This window comes from Pelophylax lessonae (assembly GCF_965119305.1).
Source record: "Pelophylax lessonae genome assembly, chromosome: 13".
In the NCBI taxonomy this organism is placed as follows: domain Eukaryota; kingdom Metazoa; phylum Chordata; class Amphibia; order Anura; family Ranidae; genus Pelophylax; species Pelophylax lessonae.
The window spans coordinates 175,624,499-175,645,406 of NC_138780.1; the positions used below are offsets into that span (position 1 = coordinate 175,624,499).

General features: G+C 39.9%; 1 protein-coding gene across 1 annotated transcript in view; it reads right to left on the minus strand.

Annotated features, from left to right (window-relative positions):
• TNFAIP2 (TNF alpha induced protein 2) overlaps window positions 1-20,389 on the minus strand; it is a 38,667-nt gene extending 18,278 nt beyond the window's left edge. The window contains exons 1-4 of the mRNA XM_082275483.1: window positions 20,262-20,389; window positions 9,002-9,195; window positions 7,233-7,845; window positions 3,251-3,365 (exon numbers count right to left, since the gene is read on the minus strand). Coding sequence (XP_082131609.1) covers window positions 3,251-3,365; window positions 7,233-7,845; window positions 9,002-9,179 — 906 coding nt within the window. The 5' untranslated portion in view covers window positions 9,180-9,195; window positions 20,262-20,389. The remainder of the gene's footprint in view (window positions 1-3,250; window positions 3,366-7,232; window positions 7,846-9,001; window positions 9,196-20,261) is intronic.
• Between the last annotated feature and the right edge of the window lie 519 nt (window positions 20,390-20,908).

Consider the following 20,908-nt stretch of genomic DNA (forward strand, 5'->3'; position numbering starts at 1 on the left):
TGCGCAAGGGCTTACAAAAGAATTTCAGCACTTCGTCCTAAAATTATTGTAATTGTGTTGACTTAATTATGAAATATAAAAATGTTTCCCCCTTCTTCAGCTGTAGTTAATATGTCTGATAACAGACAAACCCCCCCCCCCCCCAAAAAAAAACACTAACGCGTTTCAAGGTTTGAGTTTATCCCCTTCATTAGGGCTGTAAGATGTTCAGATAAATCAGTGGTATACAGTGCAAGGTTCCAATAGATGCATGCTAATCTATCCAACTCAAAAGTATGGCTATACAGTAGTAGAGCGCTCATCTTCTGCTGTACCATATTTTTTTTTTGTGCTTTATCATGTTTATTTCATCTATATACCCTGGTTCACACTATGCAGTGCAGGGAACCGCGTGTGATTTTCCTGTATTCCTGGTAAAATCAAATGCGAATCTTCAGCAGTGCAATTTGAGCCATTATTCTGTATGGTTTACATCGCACTGAATTTGCACCAAAAACGGGCAGGACCCCTTTTTTGGCCGCACCAGAATCAGATCACATAGGTGTGATCAGGTGATCTGATTCTGCAAATCGCACTGCGTTTTGCAAACCGATTTCAGGTTGTCGTTAACTTAACCTACACACCTGCATCGATTCACATGAACTGGGTGCGATTTGCATGCGGTGCCGAATCCGCACAGAGCTCGCTGCGAATTTGCAGCGCACAAGTGAAAACCGGGGCTCAAAATTATAAAGTAACGGAGGCATAAAAATTAACAAGTTAGTAAGAAGATAATTAATAATAAACATTGATCATATTTTTCACCAACATTAGTAGTGCTGCAGTTCATGCATCAAAAAGGATGTATGGATGAAAGAATAAAAAAGTTCACTTCAAAGTCCACCACGTGATAAAATATTAATGATGAGACAATGACACAGCTATGTTGTCTAGAAGTTTTTCAGGCTGTTACAGATGAGTGACACTTTGTCACATTGGGGGTTATTCACTAAAACTGGAGCATGCAAATACTGGTGCAGCTCTGCACAGAAACCAATCAGCTTCCTGGTTTTATTGTCAAAGCTTAATTGAACAAGCTGAAGTTAGAAGCTGATAGGCTACCATGAACGGCTGCACCAGATTCTGAGTGATCCATATTTAGTAAATCTCCCCCATTGTCTCATCATTAATATTTTATCATGTGGTGGACTTTGAAGTGAACTGAAGCGCTACTAATGTTGGGGCAAAATATGATCAATATTTATTATTGATTATCTTATTACTTGTTTATTTTATTTGATGTTGTGCGATAGTGGCAGCTAGTGTCTTTATTTAATTTAGTTACCAGTGGCGCTGGGTGTGATTTTACATTTTTTTATCACTATAGTTTTATTTAACATAGTTAAAAAAAGAAGGGCGCCTCCTGATTTTGACGCATCCCATATGGAGCCTTAATTGACTCTACATTTTGCCTTTTGATTGCGTTTTTGGGACCATTGCTGATTCAGCCTCTGGAGCCATTTTCTTTCCTTAACCACCACTCCCCCCATTTTTTTATTCCTACCCTCTTTCTATCCCCCCCTTTTTATTCCTTCCATCTTATTATCCCCCCCTTTTTTATTCCTACCATCTTTCTATCCCCCCCCTTTTTTTTATTCCTACCATCTTTCTATCACCCCCTTTTTATTCCTACCATCTTTCTATCACCCCCTTTTTATTCCTACCATCTTTCTACCCCCCTTTTTATTCCTACCATCTTTCTACCCCCCCCCCTTTTTTATTCCTACCATCTTTCTATCCCCCCCCTTTTTTTTATTCCTACCATCTTTCTATCACCCCCTTTTTATTCCTACCATCTTTCTATCACCCCCTTTTTATTCCTACCATCTTTCTATCCCCCCTTTTTTATTCCTACCATCTTTCTATCCCCCCTTTTTTATTCCTACCATCTTTCTATCCCCCCTTTTTTATTCCTACCATCTTTCTACCCCCCTTTTTTATTCCTACCATCTTTCTACCCCCCTTTTTATTCCTACCATCTTTCTATCCCCCCCTTTTTATTCCTACCATCTTTCTATCCCCCCTTTTTTATTCCTACCATCTTTCTATCCCCCCTTTTTTATTACTACCATCTTTCTATCCCCCCTTTTTTATTACTACCATCTTTCTATCCCCTCCTTCTTAATTCCTACCATCTTTCTATCCCCCTTTTTTATTCCTACCATCTTTCTATCCCCCCTTTTTTATTCCTACCATCTTTCTATCCCCCCTTTTTTAATCCCTACCATCTTTCTATCCCCCCTTTTTTATTCCTACCATCTTTCTATCCCCCCTTTTTTAATCCCTACCATCTTTCTATCCCCCCTTTTTTATTCCTACCATCTTTCTATCCCCCCTTTTTTTTATTCCTACCATCTTTCTACCCCCTCCCCCATTTTATTCCTACCATCTTTCTACCCCCTCCCCCATTTTATTCCTACCATCTTTCTACCCCCTCCCCCATTTTATTCCTACCATCTTTCTATCCCCCCCTTTTTTATTCCTACCATCTTTCTATCCCCCCCTTTTATTGACTTGAACTTCACTGCCTTTGCAGGCCATGGCTGGGGTGAATCATCCAATTATCAGCTTTCCAACTTCTTTTATCCTTAATTATCTTTCATTTGTACAATCTGTTGCTGTGTGCCATTATCTGTCGGATTTTCACTACCGATCTATCGATTGCCCCCCCCCTCCCGTGTTGGGGTTACTGTTTATTTCTACCTGTTCACAATGTTTGTTTCTGTTTTTCTCCCTGCGTGCAGCAAATCCTTACTAGCAATGGATGGAACTTTGCACGTGATGACTTTTGTGTTGCAAAATATTTGAATATGAAAAAGAACTGTGAACCATAGAAATAAAGGAGCGCCAGATTAAAACCAGATAAAAGAGTCTTAGATAATCTTTCTTTTTGGTAAAAGAAAATTAATATAACGACAACCAACGCGTTTCGGAGGCAACCCACTCTCTCTTTATCAGGGCTCAACAAAGGATCAAACTATATATAGAGTATATCTATATTTATTTATATTAAGCCCACATAAGGACTGAATAACACAAGAACTGGATGCCTTTGCAGCTGTAGGGGGGAGTGGTTGTGGGGTGGTAAAACACAGCTCTACTGCATATTTTTACCTCACCCAACTGCAAGTGTGAATGAGGTCTTATTTAGTATATGCTCCAAATTTCAGAAGAAAATGACTTTAGGAATCTGTTTTAGTGAGCCACTTACCCTTTCACTACGCTGAAAATTGTTCTCAAGTAATCGGACCACTTCAGGAGACAGAAGAGATTCCAGCCGTGAGTCATCGATGTGTCCGGCTAGATTTGGGTTTTTCAAGATTTCACTAAAATAAAGAATGACTCATTACTTTGCAACATATCACACTGTTTAAATTCTAAACTTGCCCAACATCCCACAATATTTTGAGATCCAAGCAAAAATGATTGTATGAGGGCATGTACAGTACAGTGCCTTGCGAAAGTATTCGGCCCCCCTTGAACTTTTTGACCTTTTGCCACATTTCAGGCTTCAAACATAAAGATATAAAACTGTAATTTTTTGTGAAGAATCAACAACAAGTGGGACACAATCATGAAGTGGAATGAAATTTATTGGATATTTCAAACTTTTTTAACAAATAAAAACTGAAAAATAGGGCGAAAATAAATAAACTTTATTTGTTAACTTTTTTAACAAATAAAAAACTGAAAAATTTCACAAAAAATTACAGTTTTATATCTTTATGTTTGATGCCTGAAATGTGGCAAAAGGTCGCAAAGTTAAAGGGGGCCGAATACTTTCGCAAGGCATTGTATGTCATTTAAAAGTATGTAATCTGTCGATAATCTTTCCTTACATTATGAGTATCACAAATAATCTATAAAGCATTGTATATAAGTCAAAAATGTAAAATATTTGCTTGACATCTTAATGCATTGTACAGAATATTTTACAAAGAATCAAAGTTCAAAGGAAATGCACATCAGTACAAGGCTAAGCTAACACTTGTGGGTACAGGACAGTAAAAAACGGGTGGTTGAGCCACATTTTTACTGCCCCCCAACACCCATCACACTCCCCCACATTTAAACTGCAAAGGCAGCTGGACAGGGATGGGGTTGTATATTTACCATACTAGCAAGAATTAACCCCATGTTGCGTTTGGCAAGCAAGATAAGCGACACAATGCCTCCCAGCTACCTGTCAAACACCCTCAGAAAAGCAATCCATCCCATAAGTAATCCATCCTGCTCTTCAGAGGGCAATGCTAATGTAAATGAGCCTACAAGGTGTCTATGTTTCTATCTATCTGGCCTCTCTAACTATTTTATATTATCTATTTATTTATCATCTGACTATCTATCTATCTATCTATCTATCTATCTATCTATCTATCTATCTATCTATCTATCTATCTATCTATCTATCTATCTATCTATCCTGAAATTACCATATGTCTATCTATCTATCTATCTATCTATCTATCTATCTATCTATCTATCTATCTATCTATCTATCTATCTATCTATCTATCTATCTATCTATCTATCTATCTATCTATCTATCTATCTATCTATCTATCTATCTATCTATCTATCTATCTATCTATCTATCTATCTATCTATCTATCTATCTATCCTGATATTACAATCTGTCTGTCTGTCTGTCTGTCTGTCTGTCTGTCTGTCTGTCTATCTATCTATTTATCTATCCATATTATCCATGTCTATCTATCTTATAGTCTTTCTGGTCTATATGTCTATATATTATCTGCCCATCTTATCTATCTATCTTGTTTCTACAACCCCAATTCCAAAAATGTATGGGTTGTGTAAAATCTACTTAAAACAGAATGCAATGATTTGCAAATCTCATAAACCCACATTTTATTCACAATAGAAAACATATCAAATGTTTAAACTGAGAAAATGTACCATTTTATGAAAAAGGTCATTTTGAAATTGATGGCAGTAAGACGTCTCAAAAAAAATTGGGACAGGGCAACATAAAGCTGGCAAAGTAAGTGGTAGGGCTCTTTCACACGGGCGTTCCTTTTTTTTTGCCCGATCAGGTCCTTTTTTTTTTTGGAACGGACACGGATGACACTTGTGTCATCCGGTCCGTATGTCCGTTTTTCATCCCATCCGTTTGCGGATGAAAAACTGACATAATGCATGTCTATGTAAATACGGATGTCTGCGGATGACACCACTGACATCCGTTTTTGCTTCAGTTCCGTGTTTTGAAAGGAAGAAAAAATAGGGTTCTCCTCCGTTCAAAAAAACTGAACTGAACTGAACTGACAAAAAACGGATGTCAGAGGATGATCATCCGATGACATCCGTATTTACATAGAGATACATTATGTCCGTTTTTCATCCGCAAACGGATGGGATGAAAAACGGACATACGGAACGCCCGTGTGAAAGAGCCCTTACAGAGTCAGAGGGGTTGATTTTCTAAAGGCAAATAGACTGCACTCTACAATAGCAGTTGCTCCAGAGCTTAGTAAATGGGCAGAAGCTCTACAGATTTCTATCATCCAATCATGTGCAAGCAAAAATACTTTTCTTTTTTGAATTTTCCTTGCACATGATTGGGTACTCTTTGAAGCTTTACCTAATTTACTAATCTCTGGAGCAACTGCACTTGCAGAGGGCAACTGCACTTTGCAAAGTGCACAGTCTATTTGCCTTTAGTAAATAAACCCCTAGCATCTCAGAAGTAAAGATAGGCAGAGGTTCACCAGCCTGTGAAAAGCTGCATTTAAATATTGTTGGACAATTTCAGAATAATGTCCCTAAATTTAAAATTGTAAAAACTTTACATTTATCATCATCTATTATACATGATATCATCAAAAGAGCCAGAGAATCTGGAGAAATCTCTGTGTGCAAGGGACAAGGCTGAAATGCAATATTAGATGCCCATGAACTTCGGACCCTCAGACGGCACTGCTTAATAAACAGGCATGATTCTGTTATGAACATCACTGAATGGACTCAGGGATACTTCCAAAAATCACTGTTCGTGAATACAATTTGCTGTACTATCTAAAAATAACAAGATAAAGCTCTATCATGCAAAGAAGAAGCTATAAGTGAACATGATTCAGAAACACTGTCCTCTTCTCTTGGCCAAATCTCATTTAAAATGGTCTGTTGCAAAGTGGAAAACTGTTCTGTGGTTAGACAAGTCGAAATGTAACATTCTTTTTTGGCAACCATGGGTGCCGCATTCTCTGGACTAAAAAGGAGAGGGATCTTCTGGCTTCTCAGTGTTTAGATCAAAAATCTTCATCTGATGTAATGGGGGTGCATTAGTGCATATAGAATAGGCAGGTTGCACATCGGGAAAGGCACCATCAATGCTGAAATATATATCTAGGTTTTAGAGCAGCATATGTCCCATCCAACGTCATTTTTAGTGAAAGCCCTACATATTTTAGTAGGACAATGCTAAACTGCATACTACATCTATGACAACAGCATGAGTTTCTAGTTGAAGAGTGCGGGTGCCCAACTGGCTGCCTGCAGTCCAGACCTTTCACCAACTGAAAATATTTGGTGAAACGAAAAATGCAACAAAGAAGACCCAGGATTGTTGAGTAGCTAGAATCCTATATCAGGCCAGAGTGGAACAACATTCCACTCCAAAAACTCCAGCAACTGGTCTCCTCAGTTCCCAAAGTGTTTTTAGAAGAAGAGGGGATGATACACCGTGCTAAACATGGCCCTGTACCAACTTTTTTGAGACGTGTTGCTGCCATCAATTTCATAAGTACCTAATTTTTTTTCTTAAAATTGTATATTTTCTATTTTCTGTTGTAAATAAAATATGGGTTTATGAGATTTGCAAATCATTTCTTTCTGTTTTATGTAGATTTTACACAGCGTTCCAATTTTTTTGGATTTGGGGGTTGAATTACTCTCAACGTTTTCTAGTGTTTGATCCTAATTTCTCATGTTATATAGAGTGGGGTTTATGTACTAAAGCTGGAGATTGCTAAATTAGGCTCACTTCTGCATAGAAACCAATCAGCTTCCGGGTTTTATTGCCATAGCTTAATTGAATAAACTGAATTTAGAAGCTGATTGGCTACCATTCACAGATGCACCAGATTCTAAGTGCTCAATATTCAGTACATCTACCCCAGTGTGTTAGATATATATCTTATATTATAAACAGTATAACACATAAATCAGCTTACTTTGGATACAAATTCTGAACCCAGCACAGAACTGCGTAGTTGTCCTTCTCACATAATTCAAACTGTGTGATCTCTTCTGTCCTTATCTTTATATGCTGGTGATAATGCTGGGCATAAGTGTTACAGACATCAAAGTTCTCTGGGTAGCATGCTTCGAGATGTGTCACCAGGTGGATGAGGTCTTTCTTGAACAGCTTTCCTATACCAACTATTGGAGACATGATGGAGGGGGGTCCGTTTGTTTTCCCCTCCTGAGGTAGGTCCATGATGCGCTTCTCTACGGTCTGCCTGATGCACTCCTTCCATGTCTGCATCCATCCCTTTGGTCGTGAGTTGTCTTCATGTTTCAAGTTTGGGGTGAACTTTGAATCTTCTGATTCTTGTTCTACTATGGCCTGTATAGCCTCCTGCAGCAGTTCCTTGTCTGTACTGGTGATGGACTCTTTGATCACCTTAAATACTTCAGCCTTGAGTTTCTCATATAGGGGTTCAAGCTCCTTCATGTGCAATGTTGGCTCCTCCAATCCACCGACACTCTTGTGTTCCAACTCAATCAAGAATTTACTGGCATACTCGTAATGACGCTCCTCTATCAGCTTCTGTACGTCTTCAACTAAAACAACAACAGTACCAAAAGTTTTAAAGTGGATCTGCTAATAAAGCCCTCTCATCTCCCACATGTTTCTTTGTTTATTGTCCTGTATCCCTGCATGTTATCATTTGTTAATGGTTTTGGCTGGGAAAAGCCTTAAAATACAGATCTCTCTTACAGGAAATGCTGCTTCATTTCTCACACTGCAGTGCTCTGTGCTATCAGAGCTGAGTAACGGCCACACCCCTCATTACAATTGAATTTGCATAGACTTGAATTGCAAAATAGGAGAGGGGGAGGTTTTGGTCAGGTCTTTTACTGAGAGTTGTTTCTGAGAAGGGGGTGTGTGTCTAACTAGAAGTGCTTCTAGCAAGACTAAGCACTTCTAGCAAGGTCCATAAAGACATGGATGAGCACATTTGGGGTGGAGGAACTTGACTGACCTGCACAGAGTCCTGACCTCATCTGATAGAACACCTTTGGGATGAATTAGAGCAGAGACTGTGAGCCAGTCCTTCTCTCCAACATCAGTGCCTGACCTCACAAATGCACTTCTGGAAGAATGGTCAAACATTTCCCTAAGACACACTCCTAAACCTTGTGGACAGCCTTCCTAGAAGAGTTGAAGCTGTTATAGCTGCAAAGGGTGGGCCAACTCCATATTGAACCCTACAGACTAAGACTGGGATGCCATTAAAGAAGTTGTAAAGGCAGAAGTTTTTTTTTTTTTTTTTTTTTTATCTTAATGCATTCTATGCATTAAGATAAAAAGACTTCTGTGTGCAGCAATTCAAGATTCTCCCTCCTGATTGGCTGCTGCTGTAAATCAAAGTCAGCTAGAAAATCAGGAAAGAGAGAGGACGGGGACAGGTCAGGGCTCTGTTTCTGAATGGACACAGGGAGCTATGACTTGGCTCGGGTGCCCCCATAGCAAGCTGCTTGCTGTAGGGGCACTGAACAGGAGGGAGGGACCAGGATCACAGAAGTGGGACCAAAGAAGAGGAGGACCTGGGTTGCTCTGTGCAAATCCACTTCACAGAGGAGGTAAGTATAACATGTTTGGTATTTTTTTAGAGAAAAAAAATGAGACTTTACAATTGCTTTAAGTTCACGGCCATGTAAAGGTGTAATATATGGTATCTTGCTCTGTATGTTACCATAATAGCAGACATCTTACTTGTTATCTCCTCCTTTGCTGGATTTTCAATGGTTTGGGCAGGCCATATTGGCGGGATGATTTTTCCTATGACTTTTTTATACCACTTTTTCTTTTTCTCCTTGATGGTCCCATCCCCTGGGATGTTCTCCGCTTGTACTGGAGCCACTGTGGCCATTTTAATTCTTATTTTCTTCATATAAAGTAGAGCGAAGCTGAAAGCATAAAAAAAAAAGAAAAAAATGATATATTTTATGCTGTAAATATAAAACTTTCTCATCTGTGGAGAAGATCTGCAGTTGGATGTTAAAATCAACCAAATATTCTTTTTTTGGGGGGATAAATATGAAATATTGCATATATATTGAATATTTTGTATTCTCATTTCCAGACAGTAGATGGAATTCTAAGCTTAATTTATTTGCTTTTCTGACCCACTGTTTATTGTATTCTTTTTATTGGTCATGACCTTTTGGCCTTGATGAAGGGAGATCATTGTAATTAAAACGGGTCGGCTTGTCTCCTAATTTTTTTCATGATGAACCAAGTCTTTTTGGACTCAAAACAATTGGTCCTGTGCTCCCAGGTTCCATGTACCCCGTGAACCTTTAAACACATGTCTGCTTTCATCACTGCTAGCCATGGCAGCCGCCCCAACCCTCTTATACCACCTCTGCTCAAACTAGTCACATGACCAGTTATTGCTCCAAGCTATCGGAACGCTCATTTGGAAAATTAAGGGTGGTGTTGGGATTTTTTTTATTTTTTTTGTATACCGTATTTTTCGGACCATAAGGCGCACCGGATTATAAGGCGCAGTATCAGTTAACAATAAATTTTCTAACTATTTTCATATATAAGGCGCACCGGATTATAAGGCGCACTTTTTTTGTGCAACGTTGATCCGCACAGGGTTTACTGGCAGGTGCTCTTTATTTAAGACATTTTCAATCAATTGCAAGAAAAATAAGAGAAGACATTAAAAGAAAACTCATACAAATCCCCAAGAAATTTAACCATACATCAAGAAGAGAAAAAAAGAAAAAGAAAAAAAGGGGGGGGGGTGGTCCCTAGATCTCGAAAACAGCAAGGCGGAAATTCCTGAGTACCCAATAGGAGGCTATCAACTCCTATTCGCTGTAATATGATTGATCCATGGTTCCCTTTTAGCGTAAAACTCTTCTGATCTATTACCATTGGTGCAAACCCATTTCTCATCTTCCATAATTACGTTAACCTGTTTCACCCAATGTTCTATAGTAGGCGCTTGTTGCTTTTTCTGTAAAGGCCCGTACACACGTACTGATTGTTGGCCGTGAATTTTCGGCCGCCGCCAGATCGGCCGATTATCGGCTTGTTAGTATGATGCTTCCGACAACCGACGGCGACTTTTGGGCCGAACAAAATCTGGTGTGCAGGCTATAAAATTTTTGTTGGCCAACAACAGAACGGCCGATTGTTCCTCAGTCAGTACAGATTTCGGCCGACAAAAATGTGATGATCAAGACTGGGCATGCTCAGTGAAGAAAAAACACACGAAAAGTAGACCAGAACATGACATCACTTCTGCAGTTGGTTGTTGTTGGCCGACAAAATTCGTGTGCAGTCTAGAGCACATTTCAACCAACACAACAACACTGGACAAAAGACGGCCGATCGGTCGGCCAACAATCGGTGCGTGTGTACGAGGCTTTAGGCCAGGATTAGTCTTTTAGCTGCATCCAACAGATGTAGGACTATACTCTTCTTATATGCCCTGATAGAACTTTGAGTACCATGAAAGAGGCATTGCACAGGACCGTCCCAAATCGAGGTTGTTGTTATTTCAGAAATTAAATTCCTGAGCTCAACCCAAAATGGCCTAATCTTGGGACATCCCCACCAAATGTGGATATGAGATCCTTGTTGCCCGCAGCCCTGCCAGCATCTATCCGAGCCTGAGGGGTATGCAATAGCCAGCATCTTCAGGACCCTGTACCACCTAGACAACAATTTACAATTTGTCTCCTGTTTTTTAGTACTTATCGAGGATGAGTGTGTCAGTCTTAACATGCTCTATTGATGAGAGTCTGTGAAATGGCGATCTAGCTCTGTTTCCCACTCCCCAAAAAATCTGAGACCTGTGGTACACTATGCTTATTCAACAACTTATAAGAGATAGAAAGCAAACCTCTATCCGTATTTTGTCATTGCCACAAAGATTCAAAATTGGTGAGCAGTTCCGCCATTCTAATCCCCCATAAGTGGACAGTACAGAATTCTGTAATTGCTGGGATTTGATGAGATGACCTTGGCAGGTCTACAACAAAGTTAGTAGCTTCCAAGGGATACGGGCCAACCAAATTGAGAAATCCAGGAAAAACTGAAAACAGCGCACCAAACATCTATCTTACGAGTCCATAATTCTTTATTGCTGATGAGGCTTTGATAACAGGAACACAAGTGGTCTCCAACGTGTTTTGGAGACCAAAAATTCCCTCTTCATCAGGCCTTATCCTAAAACTAGCAACTTTGTTATATGTCCATTGAGACAGGTTACTTTTTTTCTACAATAGGAGTCTGCTTAAATAGCATCCAGTAGTAAGTTTGCCACATTATCCAAGCCCTGATTAAGGGAAATTTTTTGGCCAACCAAAATACATTGAATGCCACTTATCTTTCTCTTATCAAAGCATCATTAGCAGTAAAGAATTACAGACTCATAAGAGTTTGACACTCTGTTTTCAGTTTTTATGTGGATTATTTAGAAAGATCTGACAGTCACATGTCATAATGTGCTACAGAGAGAGGATTCAACTCAACATAATGTTCAGCATTGTCGCCATGAGGCCAACAGTTAAACAGGACGCTGTGTGAAGTTTCAGTCTTGTCTGCGAGTTCAAAACAATTCTGCTTCTAATTTGGCCTGAAACTACAACATTCTTGTGTTCTTCTGAAATAAACGTTACTAAAAATACATCGGTGTAATTTAGCTTTCATTACATGTGTTTAGTTCCATATGTTAAACAGTATTCATTGTATTTAATTATTCTTACAGGGAAAAAAATCTACATAATTGTTGGTGAAAAGGTAATTTAAAAACAACGCGTTTTGGGGGAAGCGCCACTCCCCTTTCATCAGGGCTCAGGAGAGGATCAAACTTCACAGACGACTTCACAGATTTATATTAAAACCAGAATTAACCACTTGCCTCCTGGGCACTTTTACTGCCCTACTTCTTGTCCAGGCCATTTTTCAGCTTACAGTGCTGTTGCATTTTGAATAACAATTGCGCGAGCATGCAACACTGCACACAAATAAAATTTGTTTCTTTTTTTGAGACAGATAGAGCTTTCTTTTGATGGTATTAAATCACCACTGAGTTTTTACATTTTTGCTAAACAAATGAAAATAACCCATAAATTTTGAAAAAAAAAAAAAAAAAAGCCCCTTTTCTTAGTTTCTCTTACAAAATTTTGCAAATAAGTAATTGCCTTCTTTACTGATGTGCGCTGATTAGTGCTGCAATGATAGGCTTCGGGTGGGCAGTTATAGGCTGCACTAATGGGCACTTATGAGGCTGCACTGATGAACACTTGCTGATGAGGCCGCACTGATGGGCACTGATAAGCTGCATTGATGGCCACTGATGAGGAGACACTGATGAGGCAGCACTGATGGACATTGATAGGCGGCACTGATTGGCACTGATATGCTGCATTGATCATCAGAGCACTGACGATCAGTGCCTTGATTATCAGTGTAAATTTCCCCGGTCACAGGAGCGCCGGTTATCGGCTTTCCTTTCCTCACACAGTGACAGCACTGAGGAAAGGACATGCTGACAATTGGCATTTGTTTACATGTGATGAGCTGTGATTGGACACGGCTGATCACATGGTAAAGGGCTTCAGTGATTGGCTCTTTACTTTAATCTATGATCAGCTTTGTCTGACAAACACAGCTGATTACAGATGCGGGCCCCGAATTGGATGACAATGCTGTAGCCATCTTTCAGCTATAGCCTGGTCGGAGAGTGGTTAAATTCTCTACATGGAGTAACAACTTGACGGCACTTGCTGTCACTGCTTTCTCTGAGCCCATTCTGTGTTGGGCCCTGATGAAGAAAGAAGGGTGTTGCCCCGAAACACGGTGGCTATTTTTATATGATTTTTTATAACAACATTTGAAAGGATTTCAGACTCTTTTATCCGGTTTTGGTCTGATGCGCCTTTCTATATTTTACTTGTTTGACTGTTGGGTGCCTATTGAACCTCCCAGGCAGAGAGAAAAAGGTTAAAAAAGGGGGGATAGGTGGGACTTTATATGAGGCAATGACTGGGTAGAGTAATATGCCTCCATCCCTGGTACAGATAAAGGAGGAGGGAGGTTTGGGACTTTAAATGAAGCACACAGCTGTATAATGTCATGTTTATTTGTACATATACACATATTGATTCGTTAAAAAATGCAATGAATAAATAGTATTGCTCATTAATAAAACATAGTACATCTACTATCTGTTATTAATGAGCAATACTATTTATTCATTGCATTTTGCAACATTATATATTTAATTTTCATCACCTTATAGCCGTGTGCTTCATTTAGGCACCCAACAGTCAAACAAGTAAAATATAGAAAGGAGCATCAGACCAAAACCGGATAAAAGAGTGTGAGATTCTTTTAAATGTTGTTAAAAAAAATAATTCATATAAAAATAGCCAACTTGTTTCGGGGCAACACCCTTCTTTCTTCATCAGGGCCCATTGATTTTTCATGACTTTATAGCCGTGTGCTTCATTTAAAGTCCCAAACCTCCCTCCTCCGTTATCTGTACCAGGGATGGAGGCATATGACTCTCCCGAGTCATTGCCTTATATAAAGTCCCACCTATCCCCCCTTTTTAAACCTTTTTATCTCCATCTGTGAGGCTCAATAGGCACCCAACAGTCAAACAAGTAAAATATAGAAAGGAGCATCAGACCAAAACCGGATAAAAGAGTCTGAGATTCTTTTAAATGTTGTTAAAAAAAATACTTCATATAAAAATAGCCAACGTGTTTCGGGGCAACACCCTTCTTTCTTCATCAGGGCTCAACACAGAATGGGCTCAGAGAAAACAGTGACAGCAATGGATAAAAAAAGAATCAGGAATTATGGGAGGGAGATCCTACTGTTGGAGCATCCAGTACCTGTAAGAAACCAAGGATTGACCCAGCCAATCAGGCTCCACCTATACCTAATATACCAGTTTGACATGGACTAATCCTTTAAGAACAGTGTTTACTCAAAATATGTGCTCTCCGGTAGATGAAGTGTATAATACAATGTTCCTTTATTATTATTTTCTTTTGTATTTTTTTTGTTTTGTTTTGTTTTTGTAAAAAATGATGAAATGTCAGTAAAAACCTATTTGATTAAAAAAAATAAATAAATAAATGCGCTCTCTGAAAACACACCTTAGTTGCCCTTTAACTAAAAACTAAATGGCATCAGTAGGCGTTAATTAAAATTCAAAAACAGCGTGTAGCTAATCCATGTTGAGATTTATACCACACACAAGGATAACAGGTTTTCCCAGTTACACAATAACTGGGAGTTACAGTATATGCACAGAGATATTTTGGAAGCCGAATAATTTCCATTGAGGACGCCAAAGGGAAAAAGTAGGTTACATCATCTGTCACCATGTATTTCCTTTTACCCACTGCCGGATAATGACAACATCCAGGAAATAAAGGATAGGGGTAGCTTTTGCCATCCTTAGGGATGGGTACAGTTATGTTGATGAAATAGATTTCACAGTGAAATGATTTATTTATGCCTTTGCCACAATTTCATCAAAAGTAGCCTAAAACTCTCACCAGGAGGTCTGTCTGTGTACAATTTGCTTAGAAAAAAAATCACATGGGTTTGTATTCTAACAGTATTATGGATAAAGAAAGCCAATCATATCCCTAAGGATCCGATCGCGACTTGTTATGTGACTTTGGACATGACAAGTCGCAGCCCATTCTTTTCAATGGCGGGTCGTGGCGATTTTGAATAGGTGCCCGCACAACTTTTAAGCCACTTAGGTTCAGAAAGTGTAAACTCGTATCAAAGTTGGGCTCTAAAGTCACACAGGAAATTGTGTTACTTATTAGTGCCGGTGTTCTGTCAATATTCCATACCCTATTAGAAGTCCATACCTCCGTCATTTCCGATTGCGGATCAGCTGTGGCTTCGTCATGAATCAGCTGTAGCCGCGTCACAAGTCATACTGCGCATGCGCAGAATAGGTAGGGCATTTTGATAACATCGTAAGGGGTCAGGCAAAAGTCCTAGTGTGCATGTGCCGGCGCATGCGCACCAACGGGACGGGCAGCGGGATCTCTGATAACAAACATCCATCCGATCTCCATGGCCCACACTGCGCCGACCCGACAATGAGACAGTGGGCGTGCGCATGTAGGTAGGGAATAGGATTGTCCCATTGTCGGCTCGGCGCAGTGTATGCCATGGAGATCGGATGGATGTTTGTTATCAGAGATGCCGCTGCCCGATCTGTTGGTGCGCATGCGCCCGCTCATGCGCAGTAGGACTTATGCCTCACCCCTTACGATGTTATCAAAATTTCCTACCTATTGCGCGCATGCGCAGTAGGGCGTGTGACGCGGCTACAGCTGGTGCATGATGAACCCAAACCGGAAATGGGAATGGGGTAGGGAAATCTGATAGAACACCGGATCACATTGGTGCGAAGTGGAAACCCTGCCAATCCACAGTTCCCGCATCGCACCCGACTTGCAGGCAGTTCACACTGCTGGGAGTGTCAATACAAAGTTAACGACACCCCAAGATCAGTTCGCATATCGCAGTGCGAACTGTCAGTTCGGACAGAAATCAGATCGCTTGACTGGTCTGCACAGAGTCCTGACCTCAACCTGATAGAACACCTTTGGGATGAATTTGAGCGGAGACTGCAAGCCAGGCCTTCTCCTCCAACACCAGTACCTGACCTCACAAATGCGCTTCTGGAATAATGGTCAAACATTCCCTTAGACACTCCTAAACCTTGTGGACAGCCTTCCCAGAAGAGTTGAAGCTGTTATAGCTGCAAAGGGTGGGCCAACTCAATATTGAATCCTACGGACTAAGACTGGGGTGCCATTAAAGTTCATGTGTGTGTAAAGGCAGGCGCCCCAATACTACTGGTAATATAATGTATATCTCTTCCATGTGGGTTACATGGTACTAACTACAGGCATACCCCGTTTTAAGTACACTCACTTTACGTACACTCACAAGTACAGACAGAGCCTGGTCAGCTTGGCATGGCATTACTCCCAGTTTTTAACATTGGCGTCTATGGGAAATCTTGGTCAGCTTGACATGGCACTACACCCAAACCATAAGTGACAGGGATTCCAAACTTAGGGAGCAATGTGAGGGGACCCAGGACTACAACATATCCTATTTGTGGCCAGCCAGCTTGCCTAGGAAATGAAAAAAGGTATTGCTTCACTTTAAGTACATTTTCGTTTTACATACATGCTCTGGTCCCATTGTGTACTTAAAAGCGGGTATGCCTGTATACTGACAGCTCTCCTGGAGCCTGTCCTTGAGTTAGGCATACTTTATGGTAAAGTGGTTGTAAAGCTCAGTTTACAGATGCTATTTTTTACCACTTCTATTTCTTTATATTAGCTTATGAATTTTACAAATGCAGCAATTTAGAAATTGGATGAAAGGTTTAGTGCTGGACTTTTTGAAAGATAAAAAGTGCATTTTATAGAAAACTATATATATCAGACCAAAATGAAGGGATAAAGGAGGAGGACTGGGGGACTTTGTTCATAATCAGGGACAATCGGGAGCTATGGGTTGTGTTATGGTTATAAAGTAAGAGTGGGCAGGAGCAGAAATGATTTTGTCAAAATATAAAATATGTTGATTATGGATATTACTATTGTTGTTAATAATATGTTTTATTATTGTGACTTTAGCTATATCCCCTGATGCAAATGATCCTAAAATAGAAGACAAATAGAAGACAGAGACTACAACCCTTCCCCACTTTACCAACAGCAGTCAACGGAATAAGGAACAAATGGGAGCCTAATACAGTGAGAGTTAGCCAAGGGGCCCTTCATAATTTTGCTGTGGGGCCCCATGATCGGTAATTATGCCCCTGATGCAGATGATTATAAAAACACAAAACAGAGACTCTAACCCGCCACACTTTACCAACAGCAGTCAAGGGACAAAGAACAAATGGAAACCTTAAACAGTAAGAGAGAGCCAAGGGACCCCTTCAAAATTTTGCTATGGGGCCCCATGATCAATAATTATGCTCCTGATGCAGATGATCAGAAAAACACAAAACAGAGACTCTAACCCTCCACACTTTATCAACAGCAGCCAACGAGAGAAAGAACACATGGAAACCTGCTACAGTGAGAGAGAGAGCCAAGGGACCCCTTCACAATTTTGCTATGGGGCCCCATGATCGGTAAATATGCCCCTGATGCAGTTGATCATAAAAACACACAACAGAGACTCTAACCCTCCACACTTTACCAACTGCAGTCAATGGGATGAAGAACAAATGGAAACCTACTACAGTGAGAGAGAGCCAAGGGGCCCCTTCATGTTTTTGCTATGGGGCCCCATGATGGGTAATTATGCTCCTGATGCAGTTGATCATAAAACCACACAAAGGAGACTCTAACCCTCCACACTTGACCAACAGAAGTCAATGAGAGAAGGAACACCTGGAAATCTGCTACAGTGAGAGAGAGCCAAGGGGCCCCTTCACAATTTTGCTATGGGGCCCCATGATCGGTAAATATGCTCCTGATGCAGTTGATCATAAAAACACAAAACAGAGACTTTAACCCTAGACCCTAGACACCAACAGCAGTCAATGAGAGGAAGAACACATGGAAAATCTGCTACAGTGAGAGTTATCCAAGGGGCCCCATCATAATTATGCTATGGGGCCCCATGATCGGTAAATATGCTCCTGATGCAGTTGATCATAAAAACACAAAACAGAGACTCTAACCCTCCACACCAACAGCAGTCAATGAGAGGAAGAACACATGGAAACCTGCTACAGTGGGAGTTATCCAAGGGGCCCCATCATAATTATGCTATGGGGCCCCATGATCGGTAATTATGTCCTGGAATTGCAGAGTAAATAGCAGAGTAAAATCAGCACTTTTCTAACCTTTTTCTATGACTTCTGAAAGCTGCATGGATTCGGACTTTCCTGACACTCTGTACACTGCAGAAAATGATTAACTGCCTTTGAACTGTGTTACATTTTAACGTTTAATCCAGACGCCTGGTGGACTTGGCCAAACCACAACCCATAATGGTTACATTAATATTCTGGCCAAAGATGGAGAGAATAACCAAAATCCTAAGAAAAAGCCTTAGGAAAATTTGTACGTAAATTATCAGAACATTTATATGTCGTTCCTAAGATTGTGTTTGCTTTAAACATTTGATTTTAGAATGAATGGACTTTACTACATGAAAACCACACTGTTAGAAATGTGTTTGTTCAAGAAAAATTTTCTTTGACCTTTCTTGTCACTGCTGTCAAAAACGAGCGTCAATTTGACCCAAACACGGATTAGTAAAACAAACAAACTTTCCCAGGCTGGCCATTGATAGGTAGAAAATTGCTTGAAAATCTGTTTGCATTAGATAAAGACGAGTGTGTGTTTACGCCATTATTGCTACAATTTTTTTCCCTCTACTTGTCAACACATCGTCACTCATTTACAACATAAAAGGTACAATTTTTTAGTCGATCGATTTTAAAATGCAGAATGCTCCCCTGCACAGCAACATCCACACTTTGAAAATCGTTCGTTTGTACAAAAAAATATTTCCAACATGATGTTCATTTTTTTTGCCATAAATCTTTACATTTCTAGAATTAATATGAGCCCACTAACATTTAGAAAACTCAAATGATCGAGTGTTTCAAACGAATGTTCGAGGGATTTTCTACCCATCTATGAACATTCTTTAGTTCAAAATTCTACCCACCAATTATTAAACTTTCTTGTACAATTTTCCTTTAGATTTACCAAAATCACATAATATAAAGTTAAACCCAAACCTAAACACGTTCAGTTTGCAGTCAGGCAGGTCCTTGCACTACATGGGTGAAGGTAAAGCTGGATATACACTATACAATTTTCTTTAGATTTTTTCCTTTAGATTTACCAAAACCATATATTATGAGGTCAAATCTAAACACTTTCAATTTGTATGCAATCTGGCAGGCCCTTGCACTACATAGAAAAGGTAAAACTGAAGGAAATCTAACCACAAAAGTTGTATAGTGTGTATCTTGATTTAATCTAATGGGCCATGCACACTATAAGATTTTCTGAAGACTTTTTCCTTTAGACTTACCAAAACCATATAATATGAGGTTAAACCTAAACACTTTAAATTTGTATGCAATCTGGCAAGCCCTTGCACTACATAGAAAAGGTAAATCTGAAGGAAATCTAACCACAAAAGTTGCATAGTGTGTATCCAACTTAAAGGAAATTGAATAAGAAAATTGTATAATCTATGGCCAGCTTTATGGGCCATACACATAATACAATTGTCTTTAGATTTTTTCCTTAAAAGCCCGTACACACGATAAGAAAATCTGAAGGGAAATTTCATCCGACGACCAATCTGCCGATTTTCGGATTGTTAGTACGGTGCTTTCGACAGCCGACTCCGACTTTTCGGCCGGAAAAATCCTGATGTGCAGGCTATAAAATTTTTATCGTCCGTCAACACAACGTCCGATTTTCGTCTCATTAGTACAGTTTTTGACGGAAAAAAATCTTAAGAGCAAGACAAAGCATGCTCAGAGCCAAAGAACACATGCAAAAAAATCCAACACATGGCATCACTTCTGAAGCTGAATTCTGTCGTACGGGAAAATTCGTATGAAAATAACCTCTTCACTTTCCACATCAGACTAGCATGCCACAAAAATCGAACAGATCGTTCGATAATCTGATCGTGTGTACGGGGCTTTAGATTTACCAAAACCATATAATATGAGGTCAGACCTAAACACTTTTAATTTGTATGCAATCAGGCAGATTTTCTAATGTAAATCTACCAACAAAAGTTGTATAGTGTGTATCCAGCTTTAGTCTGGTTGAACAAAGTGGATCATGAACAGCTTCATGTGCTCTTTCCTTGGTGACAAATTCCCTTACTAATTAAAGTGGGAAAACGATATAATCAGTAGCAGATCGCTTATTGTACCCAAACGTGTGCTCACCTGTGACGGCTAAGGATCTGCTGTGCTGTGAGTGGTGCTGTGGCTGCAATGTCCTCCCCGTGCACAGCAATGAAATTGTCACTCTCAGAGCAATCTGTAGAGGAGCACGCTGCCTCTGCTTTTATGTACCATAGATCCACCCTCTTCCTCCCCCTCCCACTGGCTGCTTCTCTACCATTACATTACACCATCATAAAAACTTCCCCAGCCTGGAAGTTCCCAAATCTCGGAGGATGCATATAATATACTGAAGGGGTTGTATCTATTTAATTGTAATTGAGACATTTGACTGCCAAAGCAAAAGTGAAAGTGGGAAACGTGAGCAGATGTGCCCTTCAATCTTCCAGCTGCTGCTGTGCTGACAGTTTACAGCAAGATAGCCTGCAGACTAGTGTTCTATCCTATAAGAGCTAAACGGCTTTACCTTTATATTGGAGGGTATGGAGCAGTGTACACTTTTTTGGTTACATAGTTGCAAAGAGAACGAAATATACCGTATATACATATATACTGTAAATATATAACGTATACTGCAGACATCCCAACCTGCAAAAACTAATTTCAGGGAGGTGGCACTCCGCCTCCCTCCTCTTCCCCCACCAATTTACCACAACTAGAGGATGATCAAATGAAATGGAATCAGTATA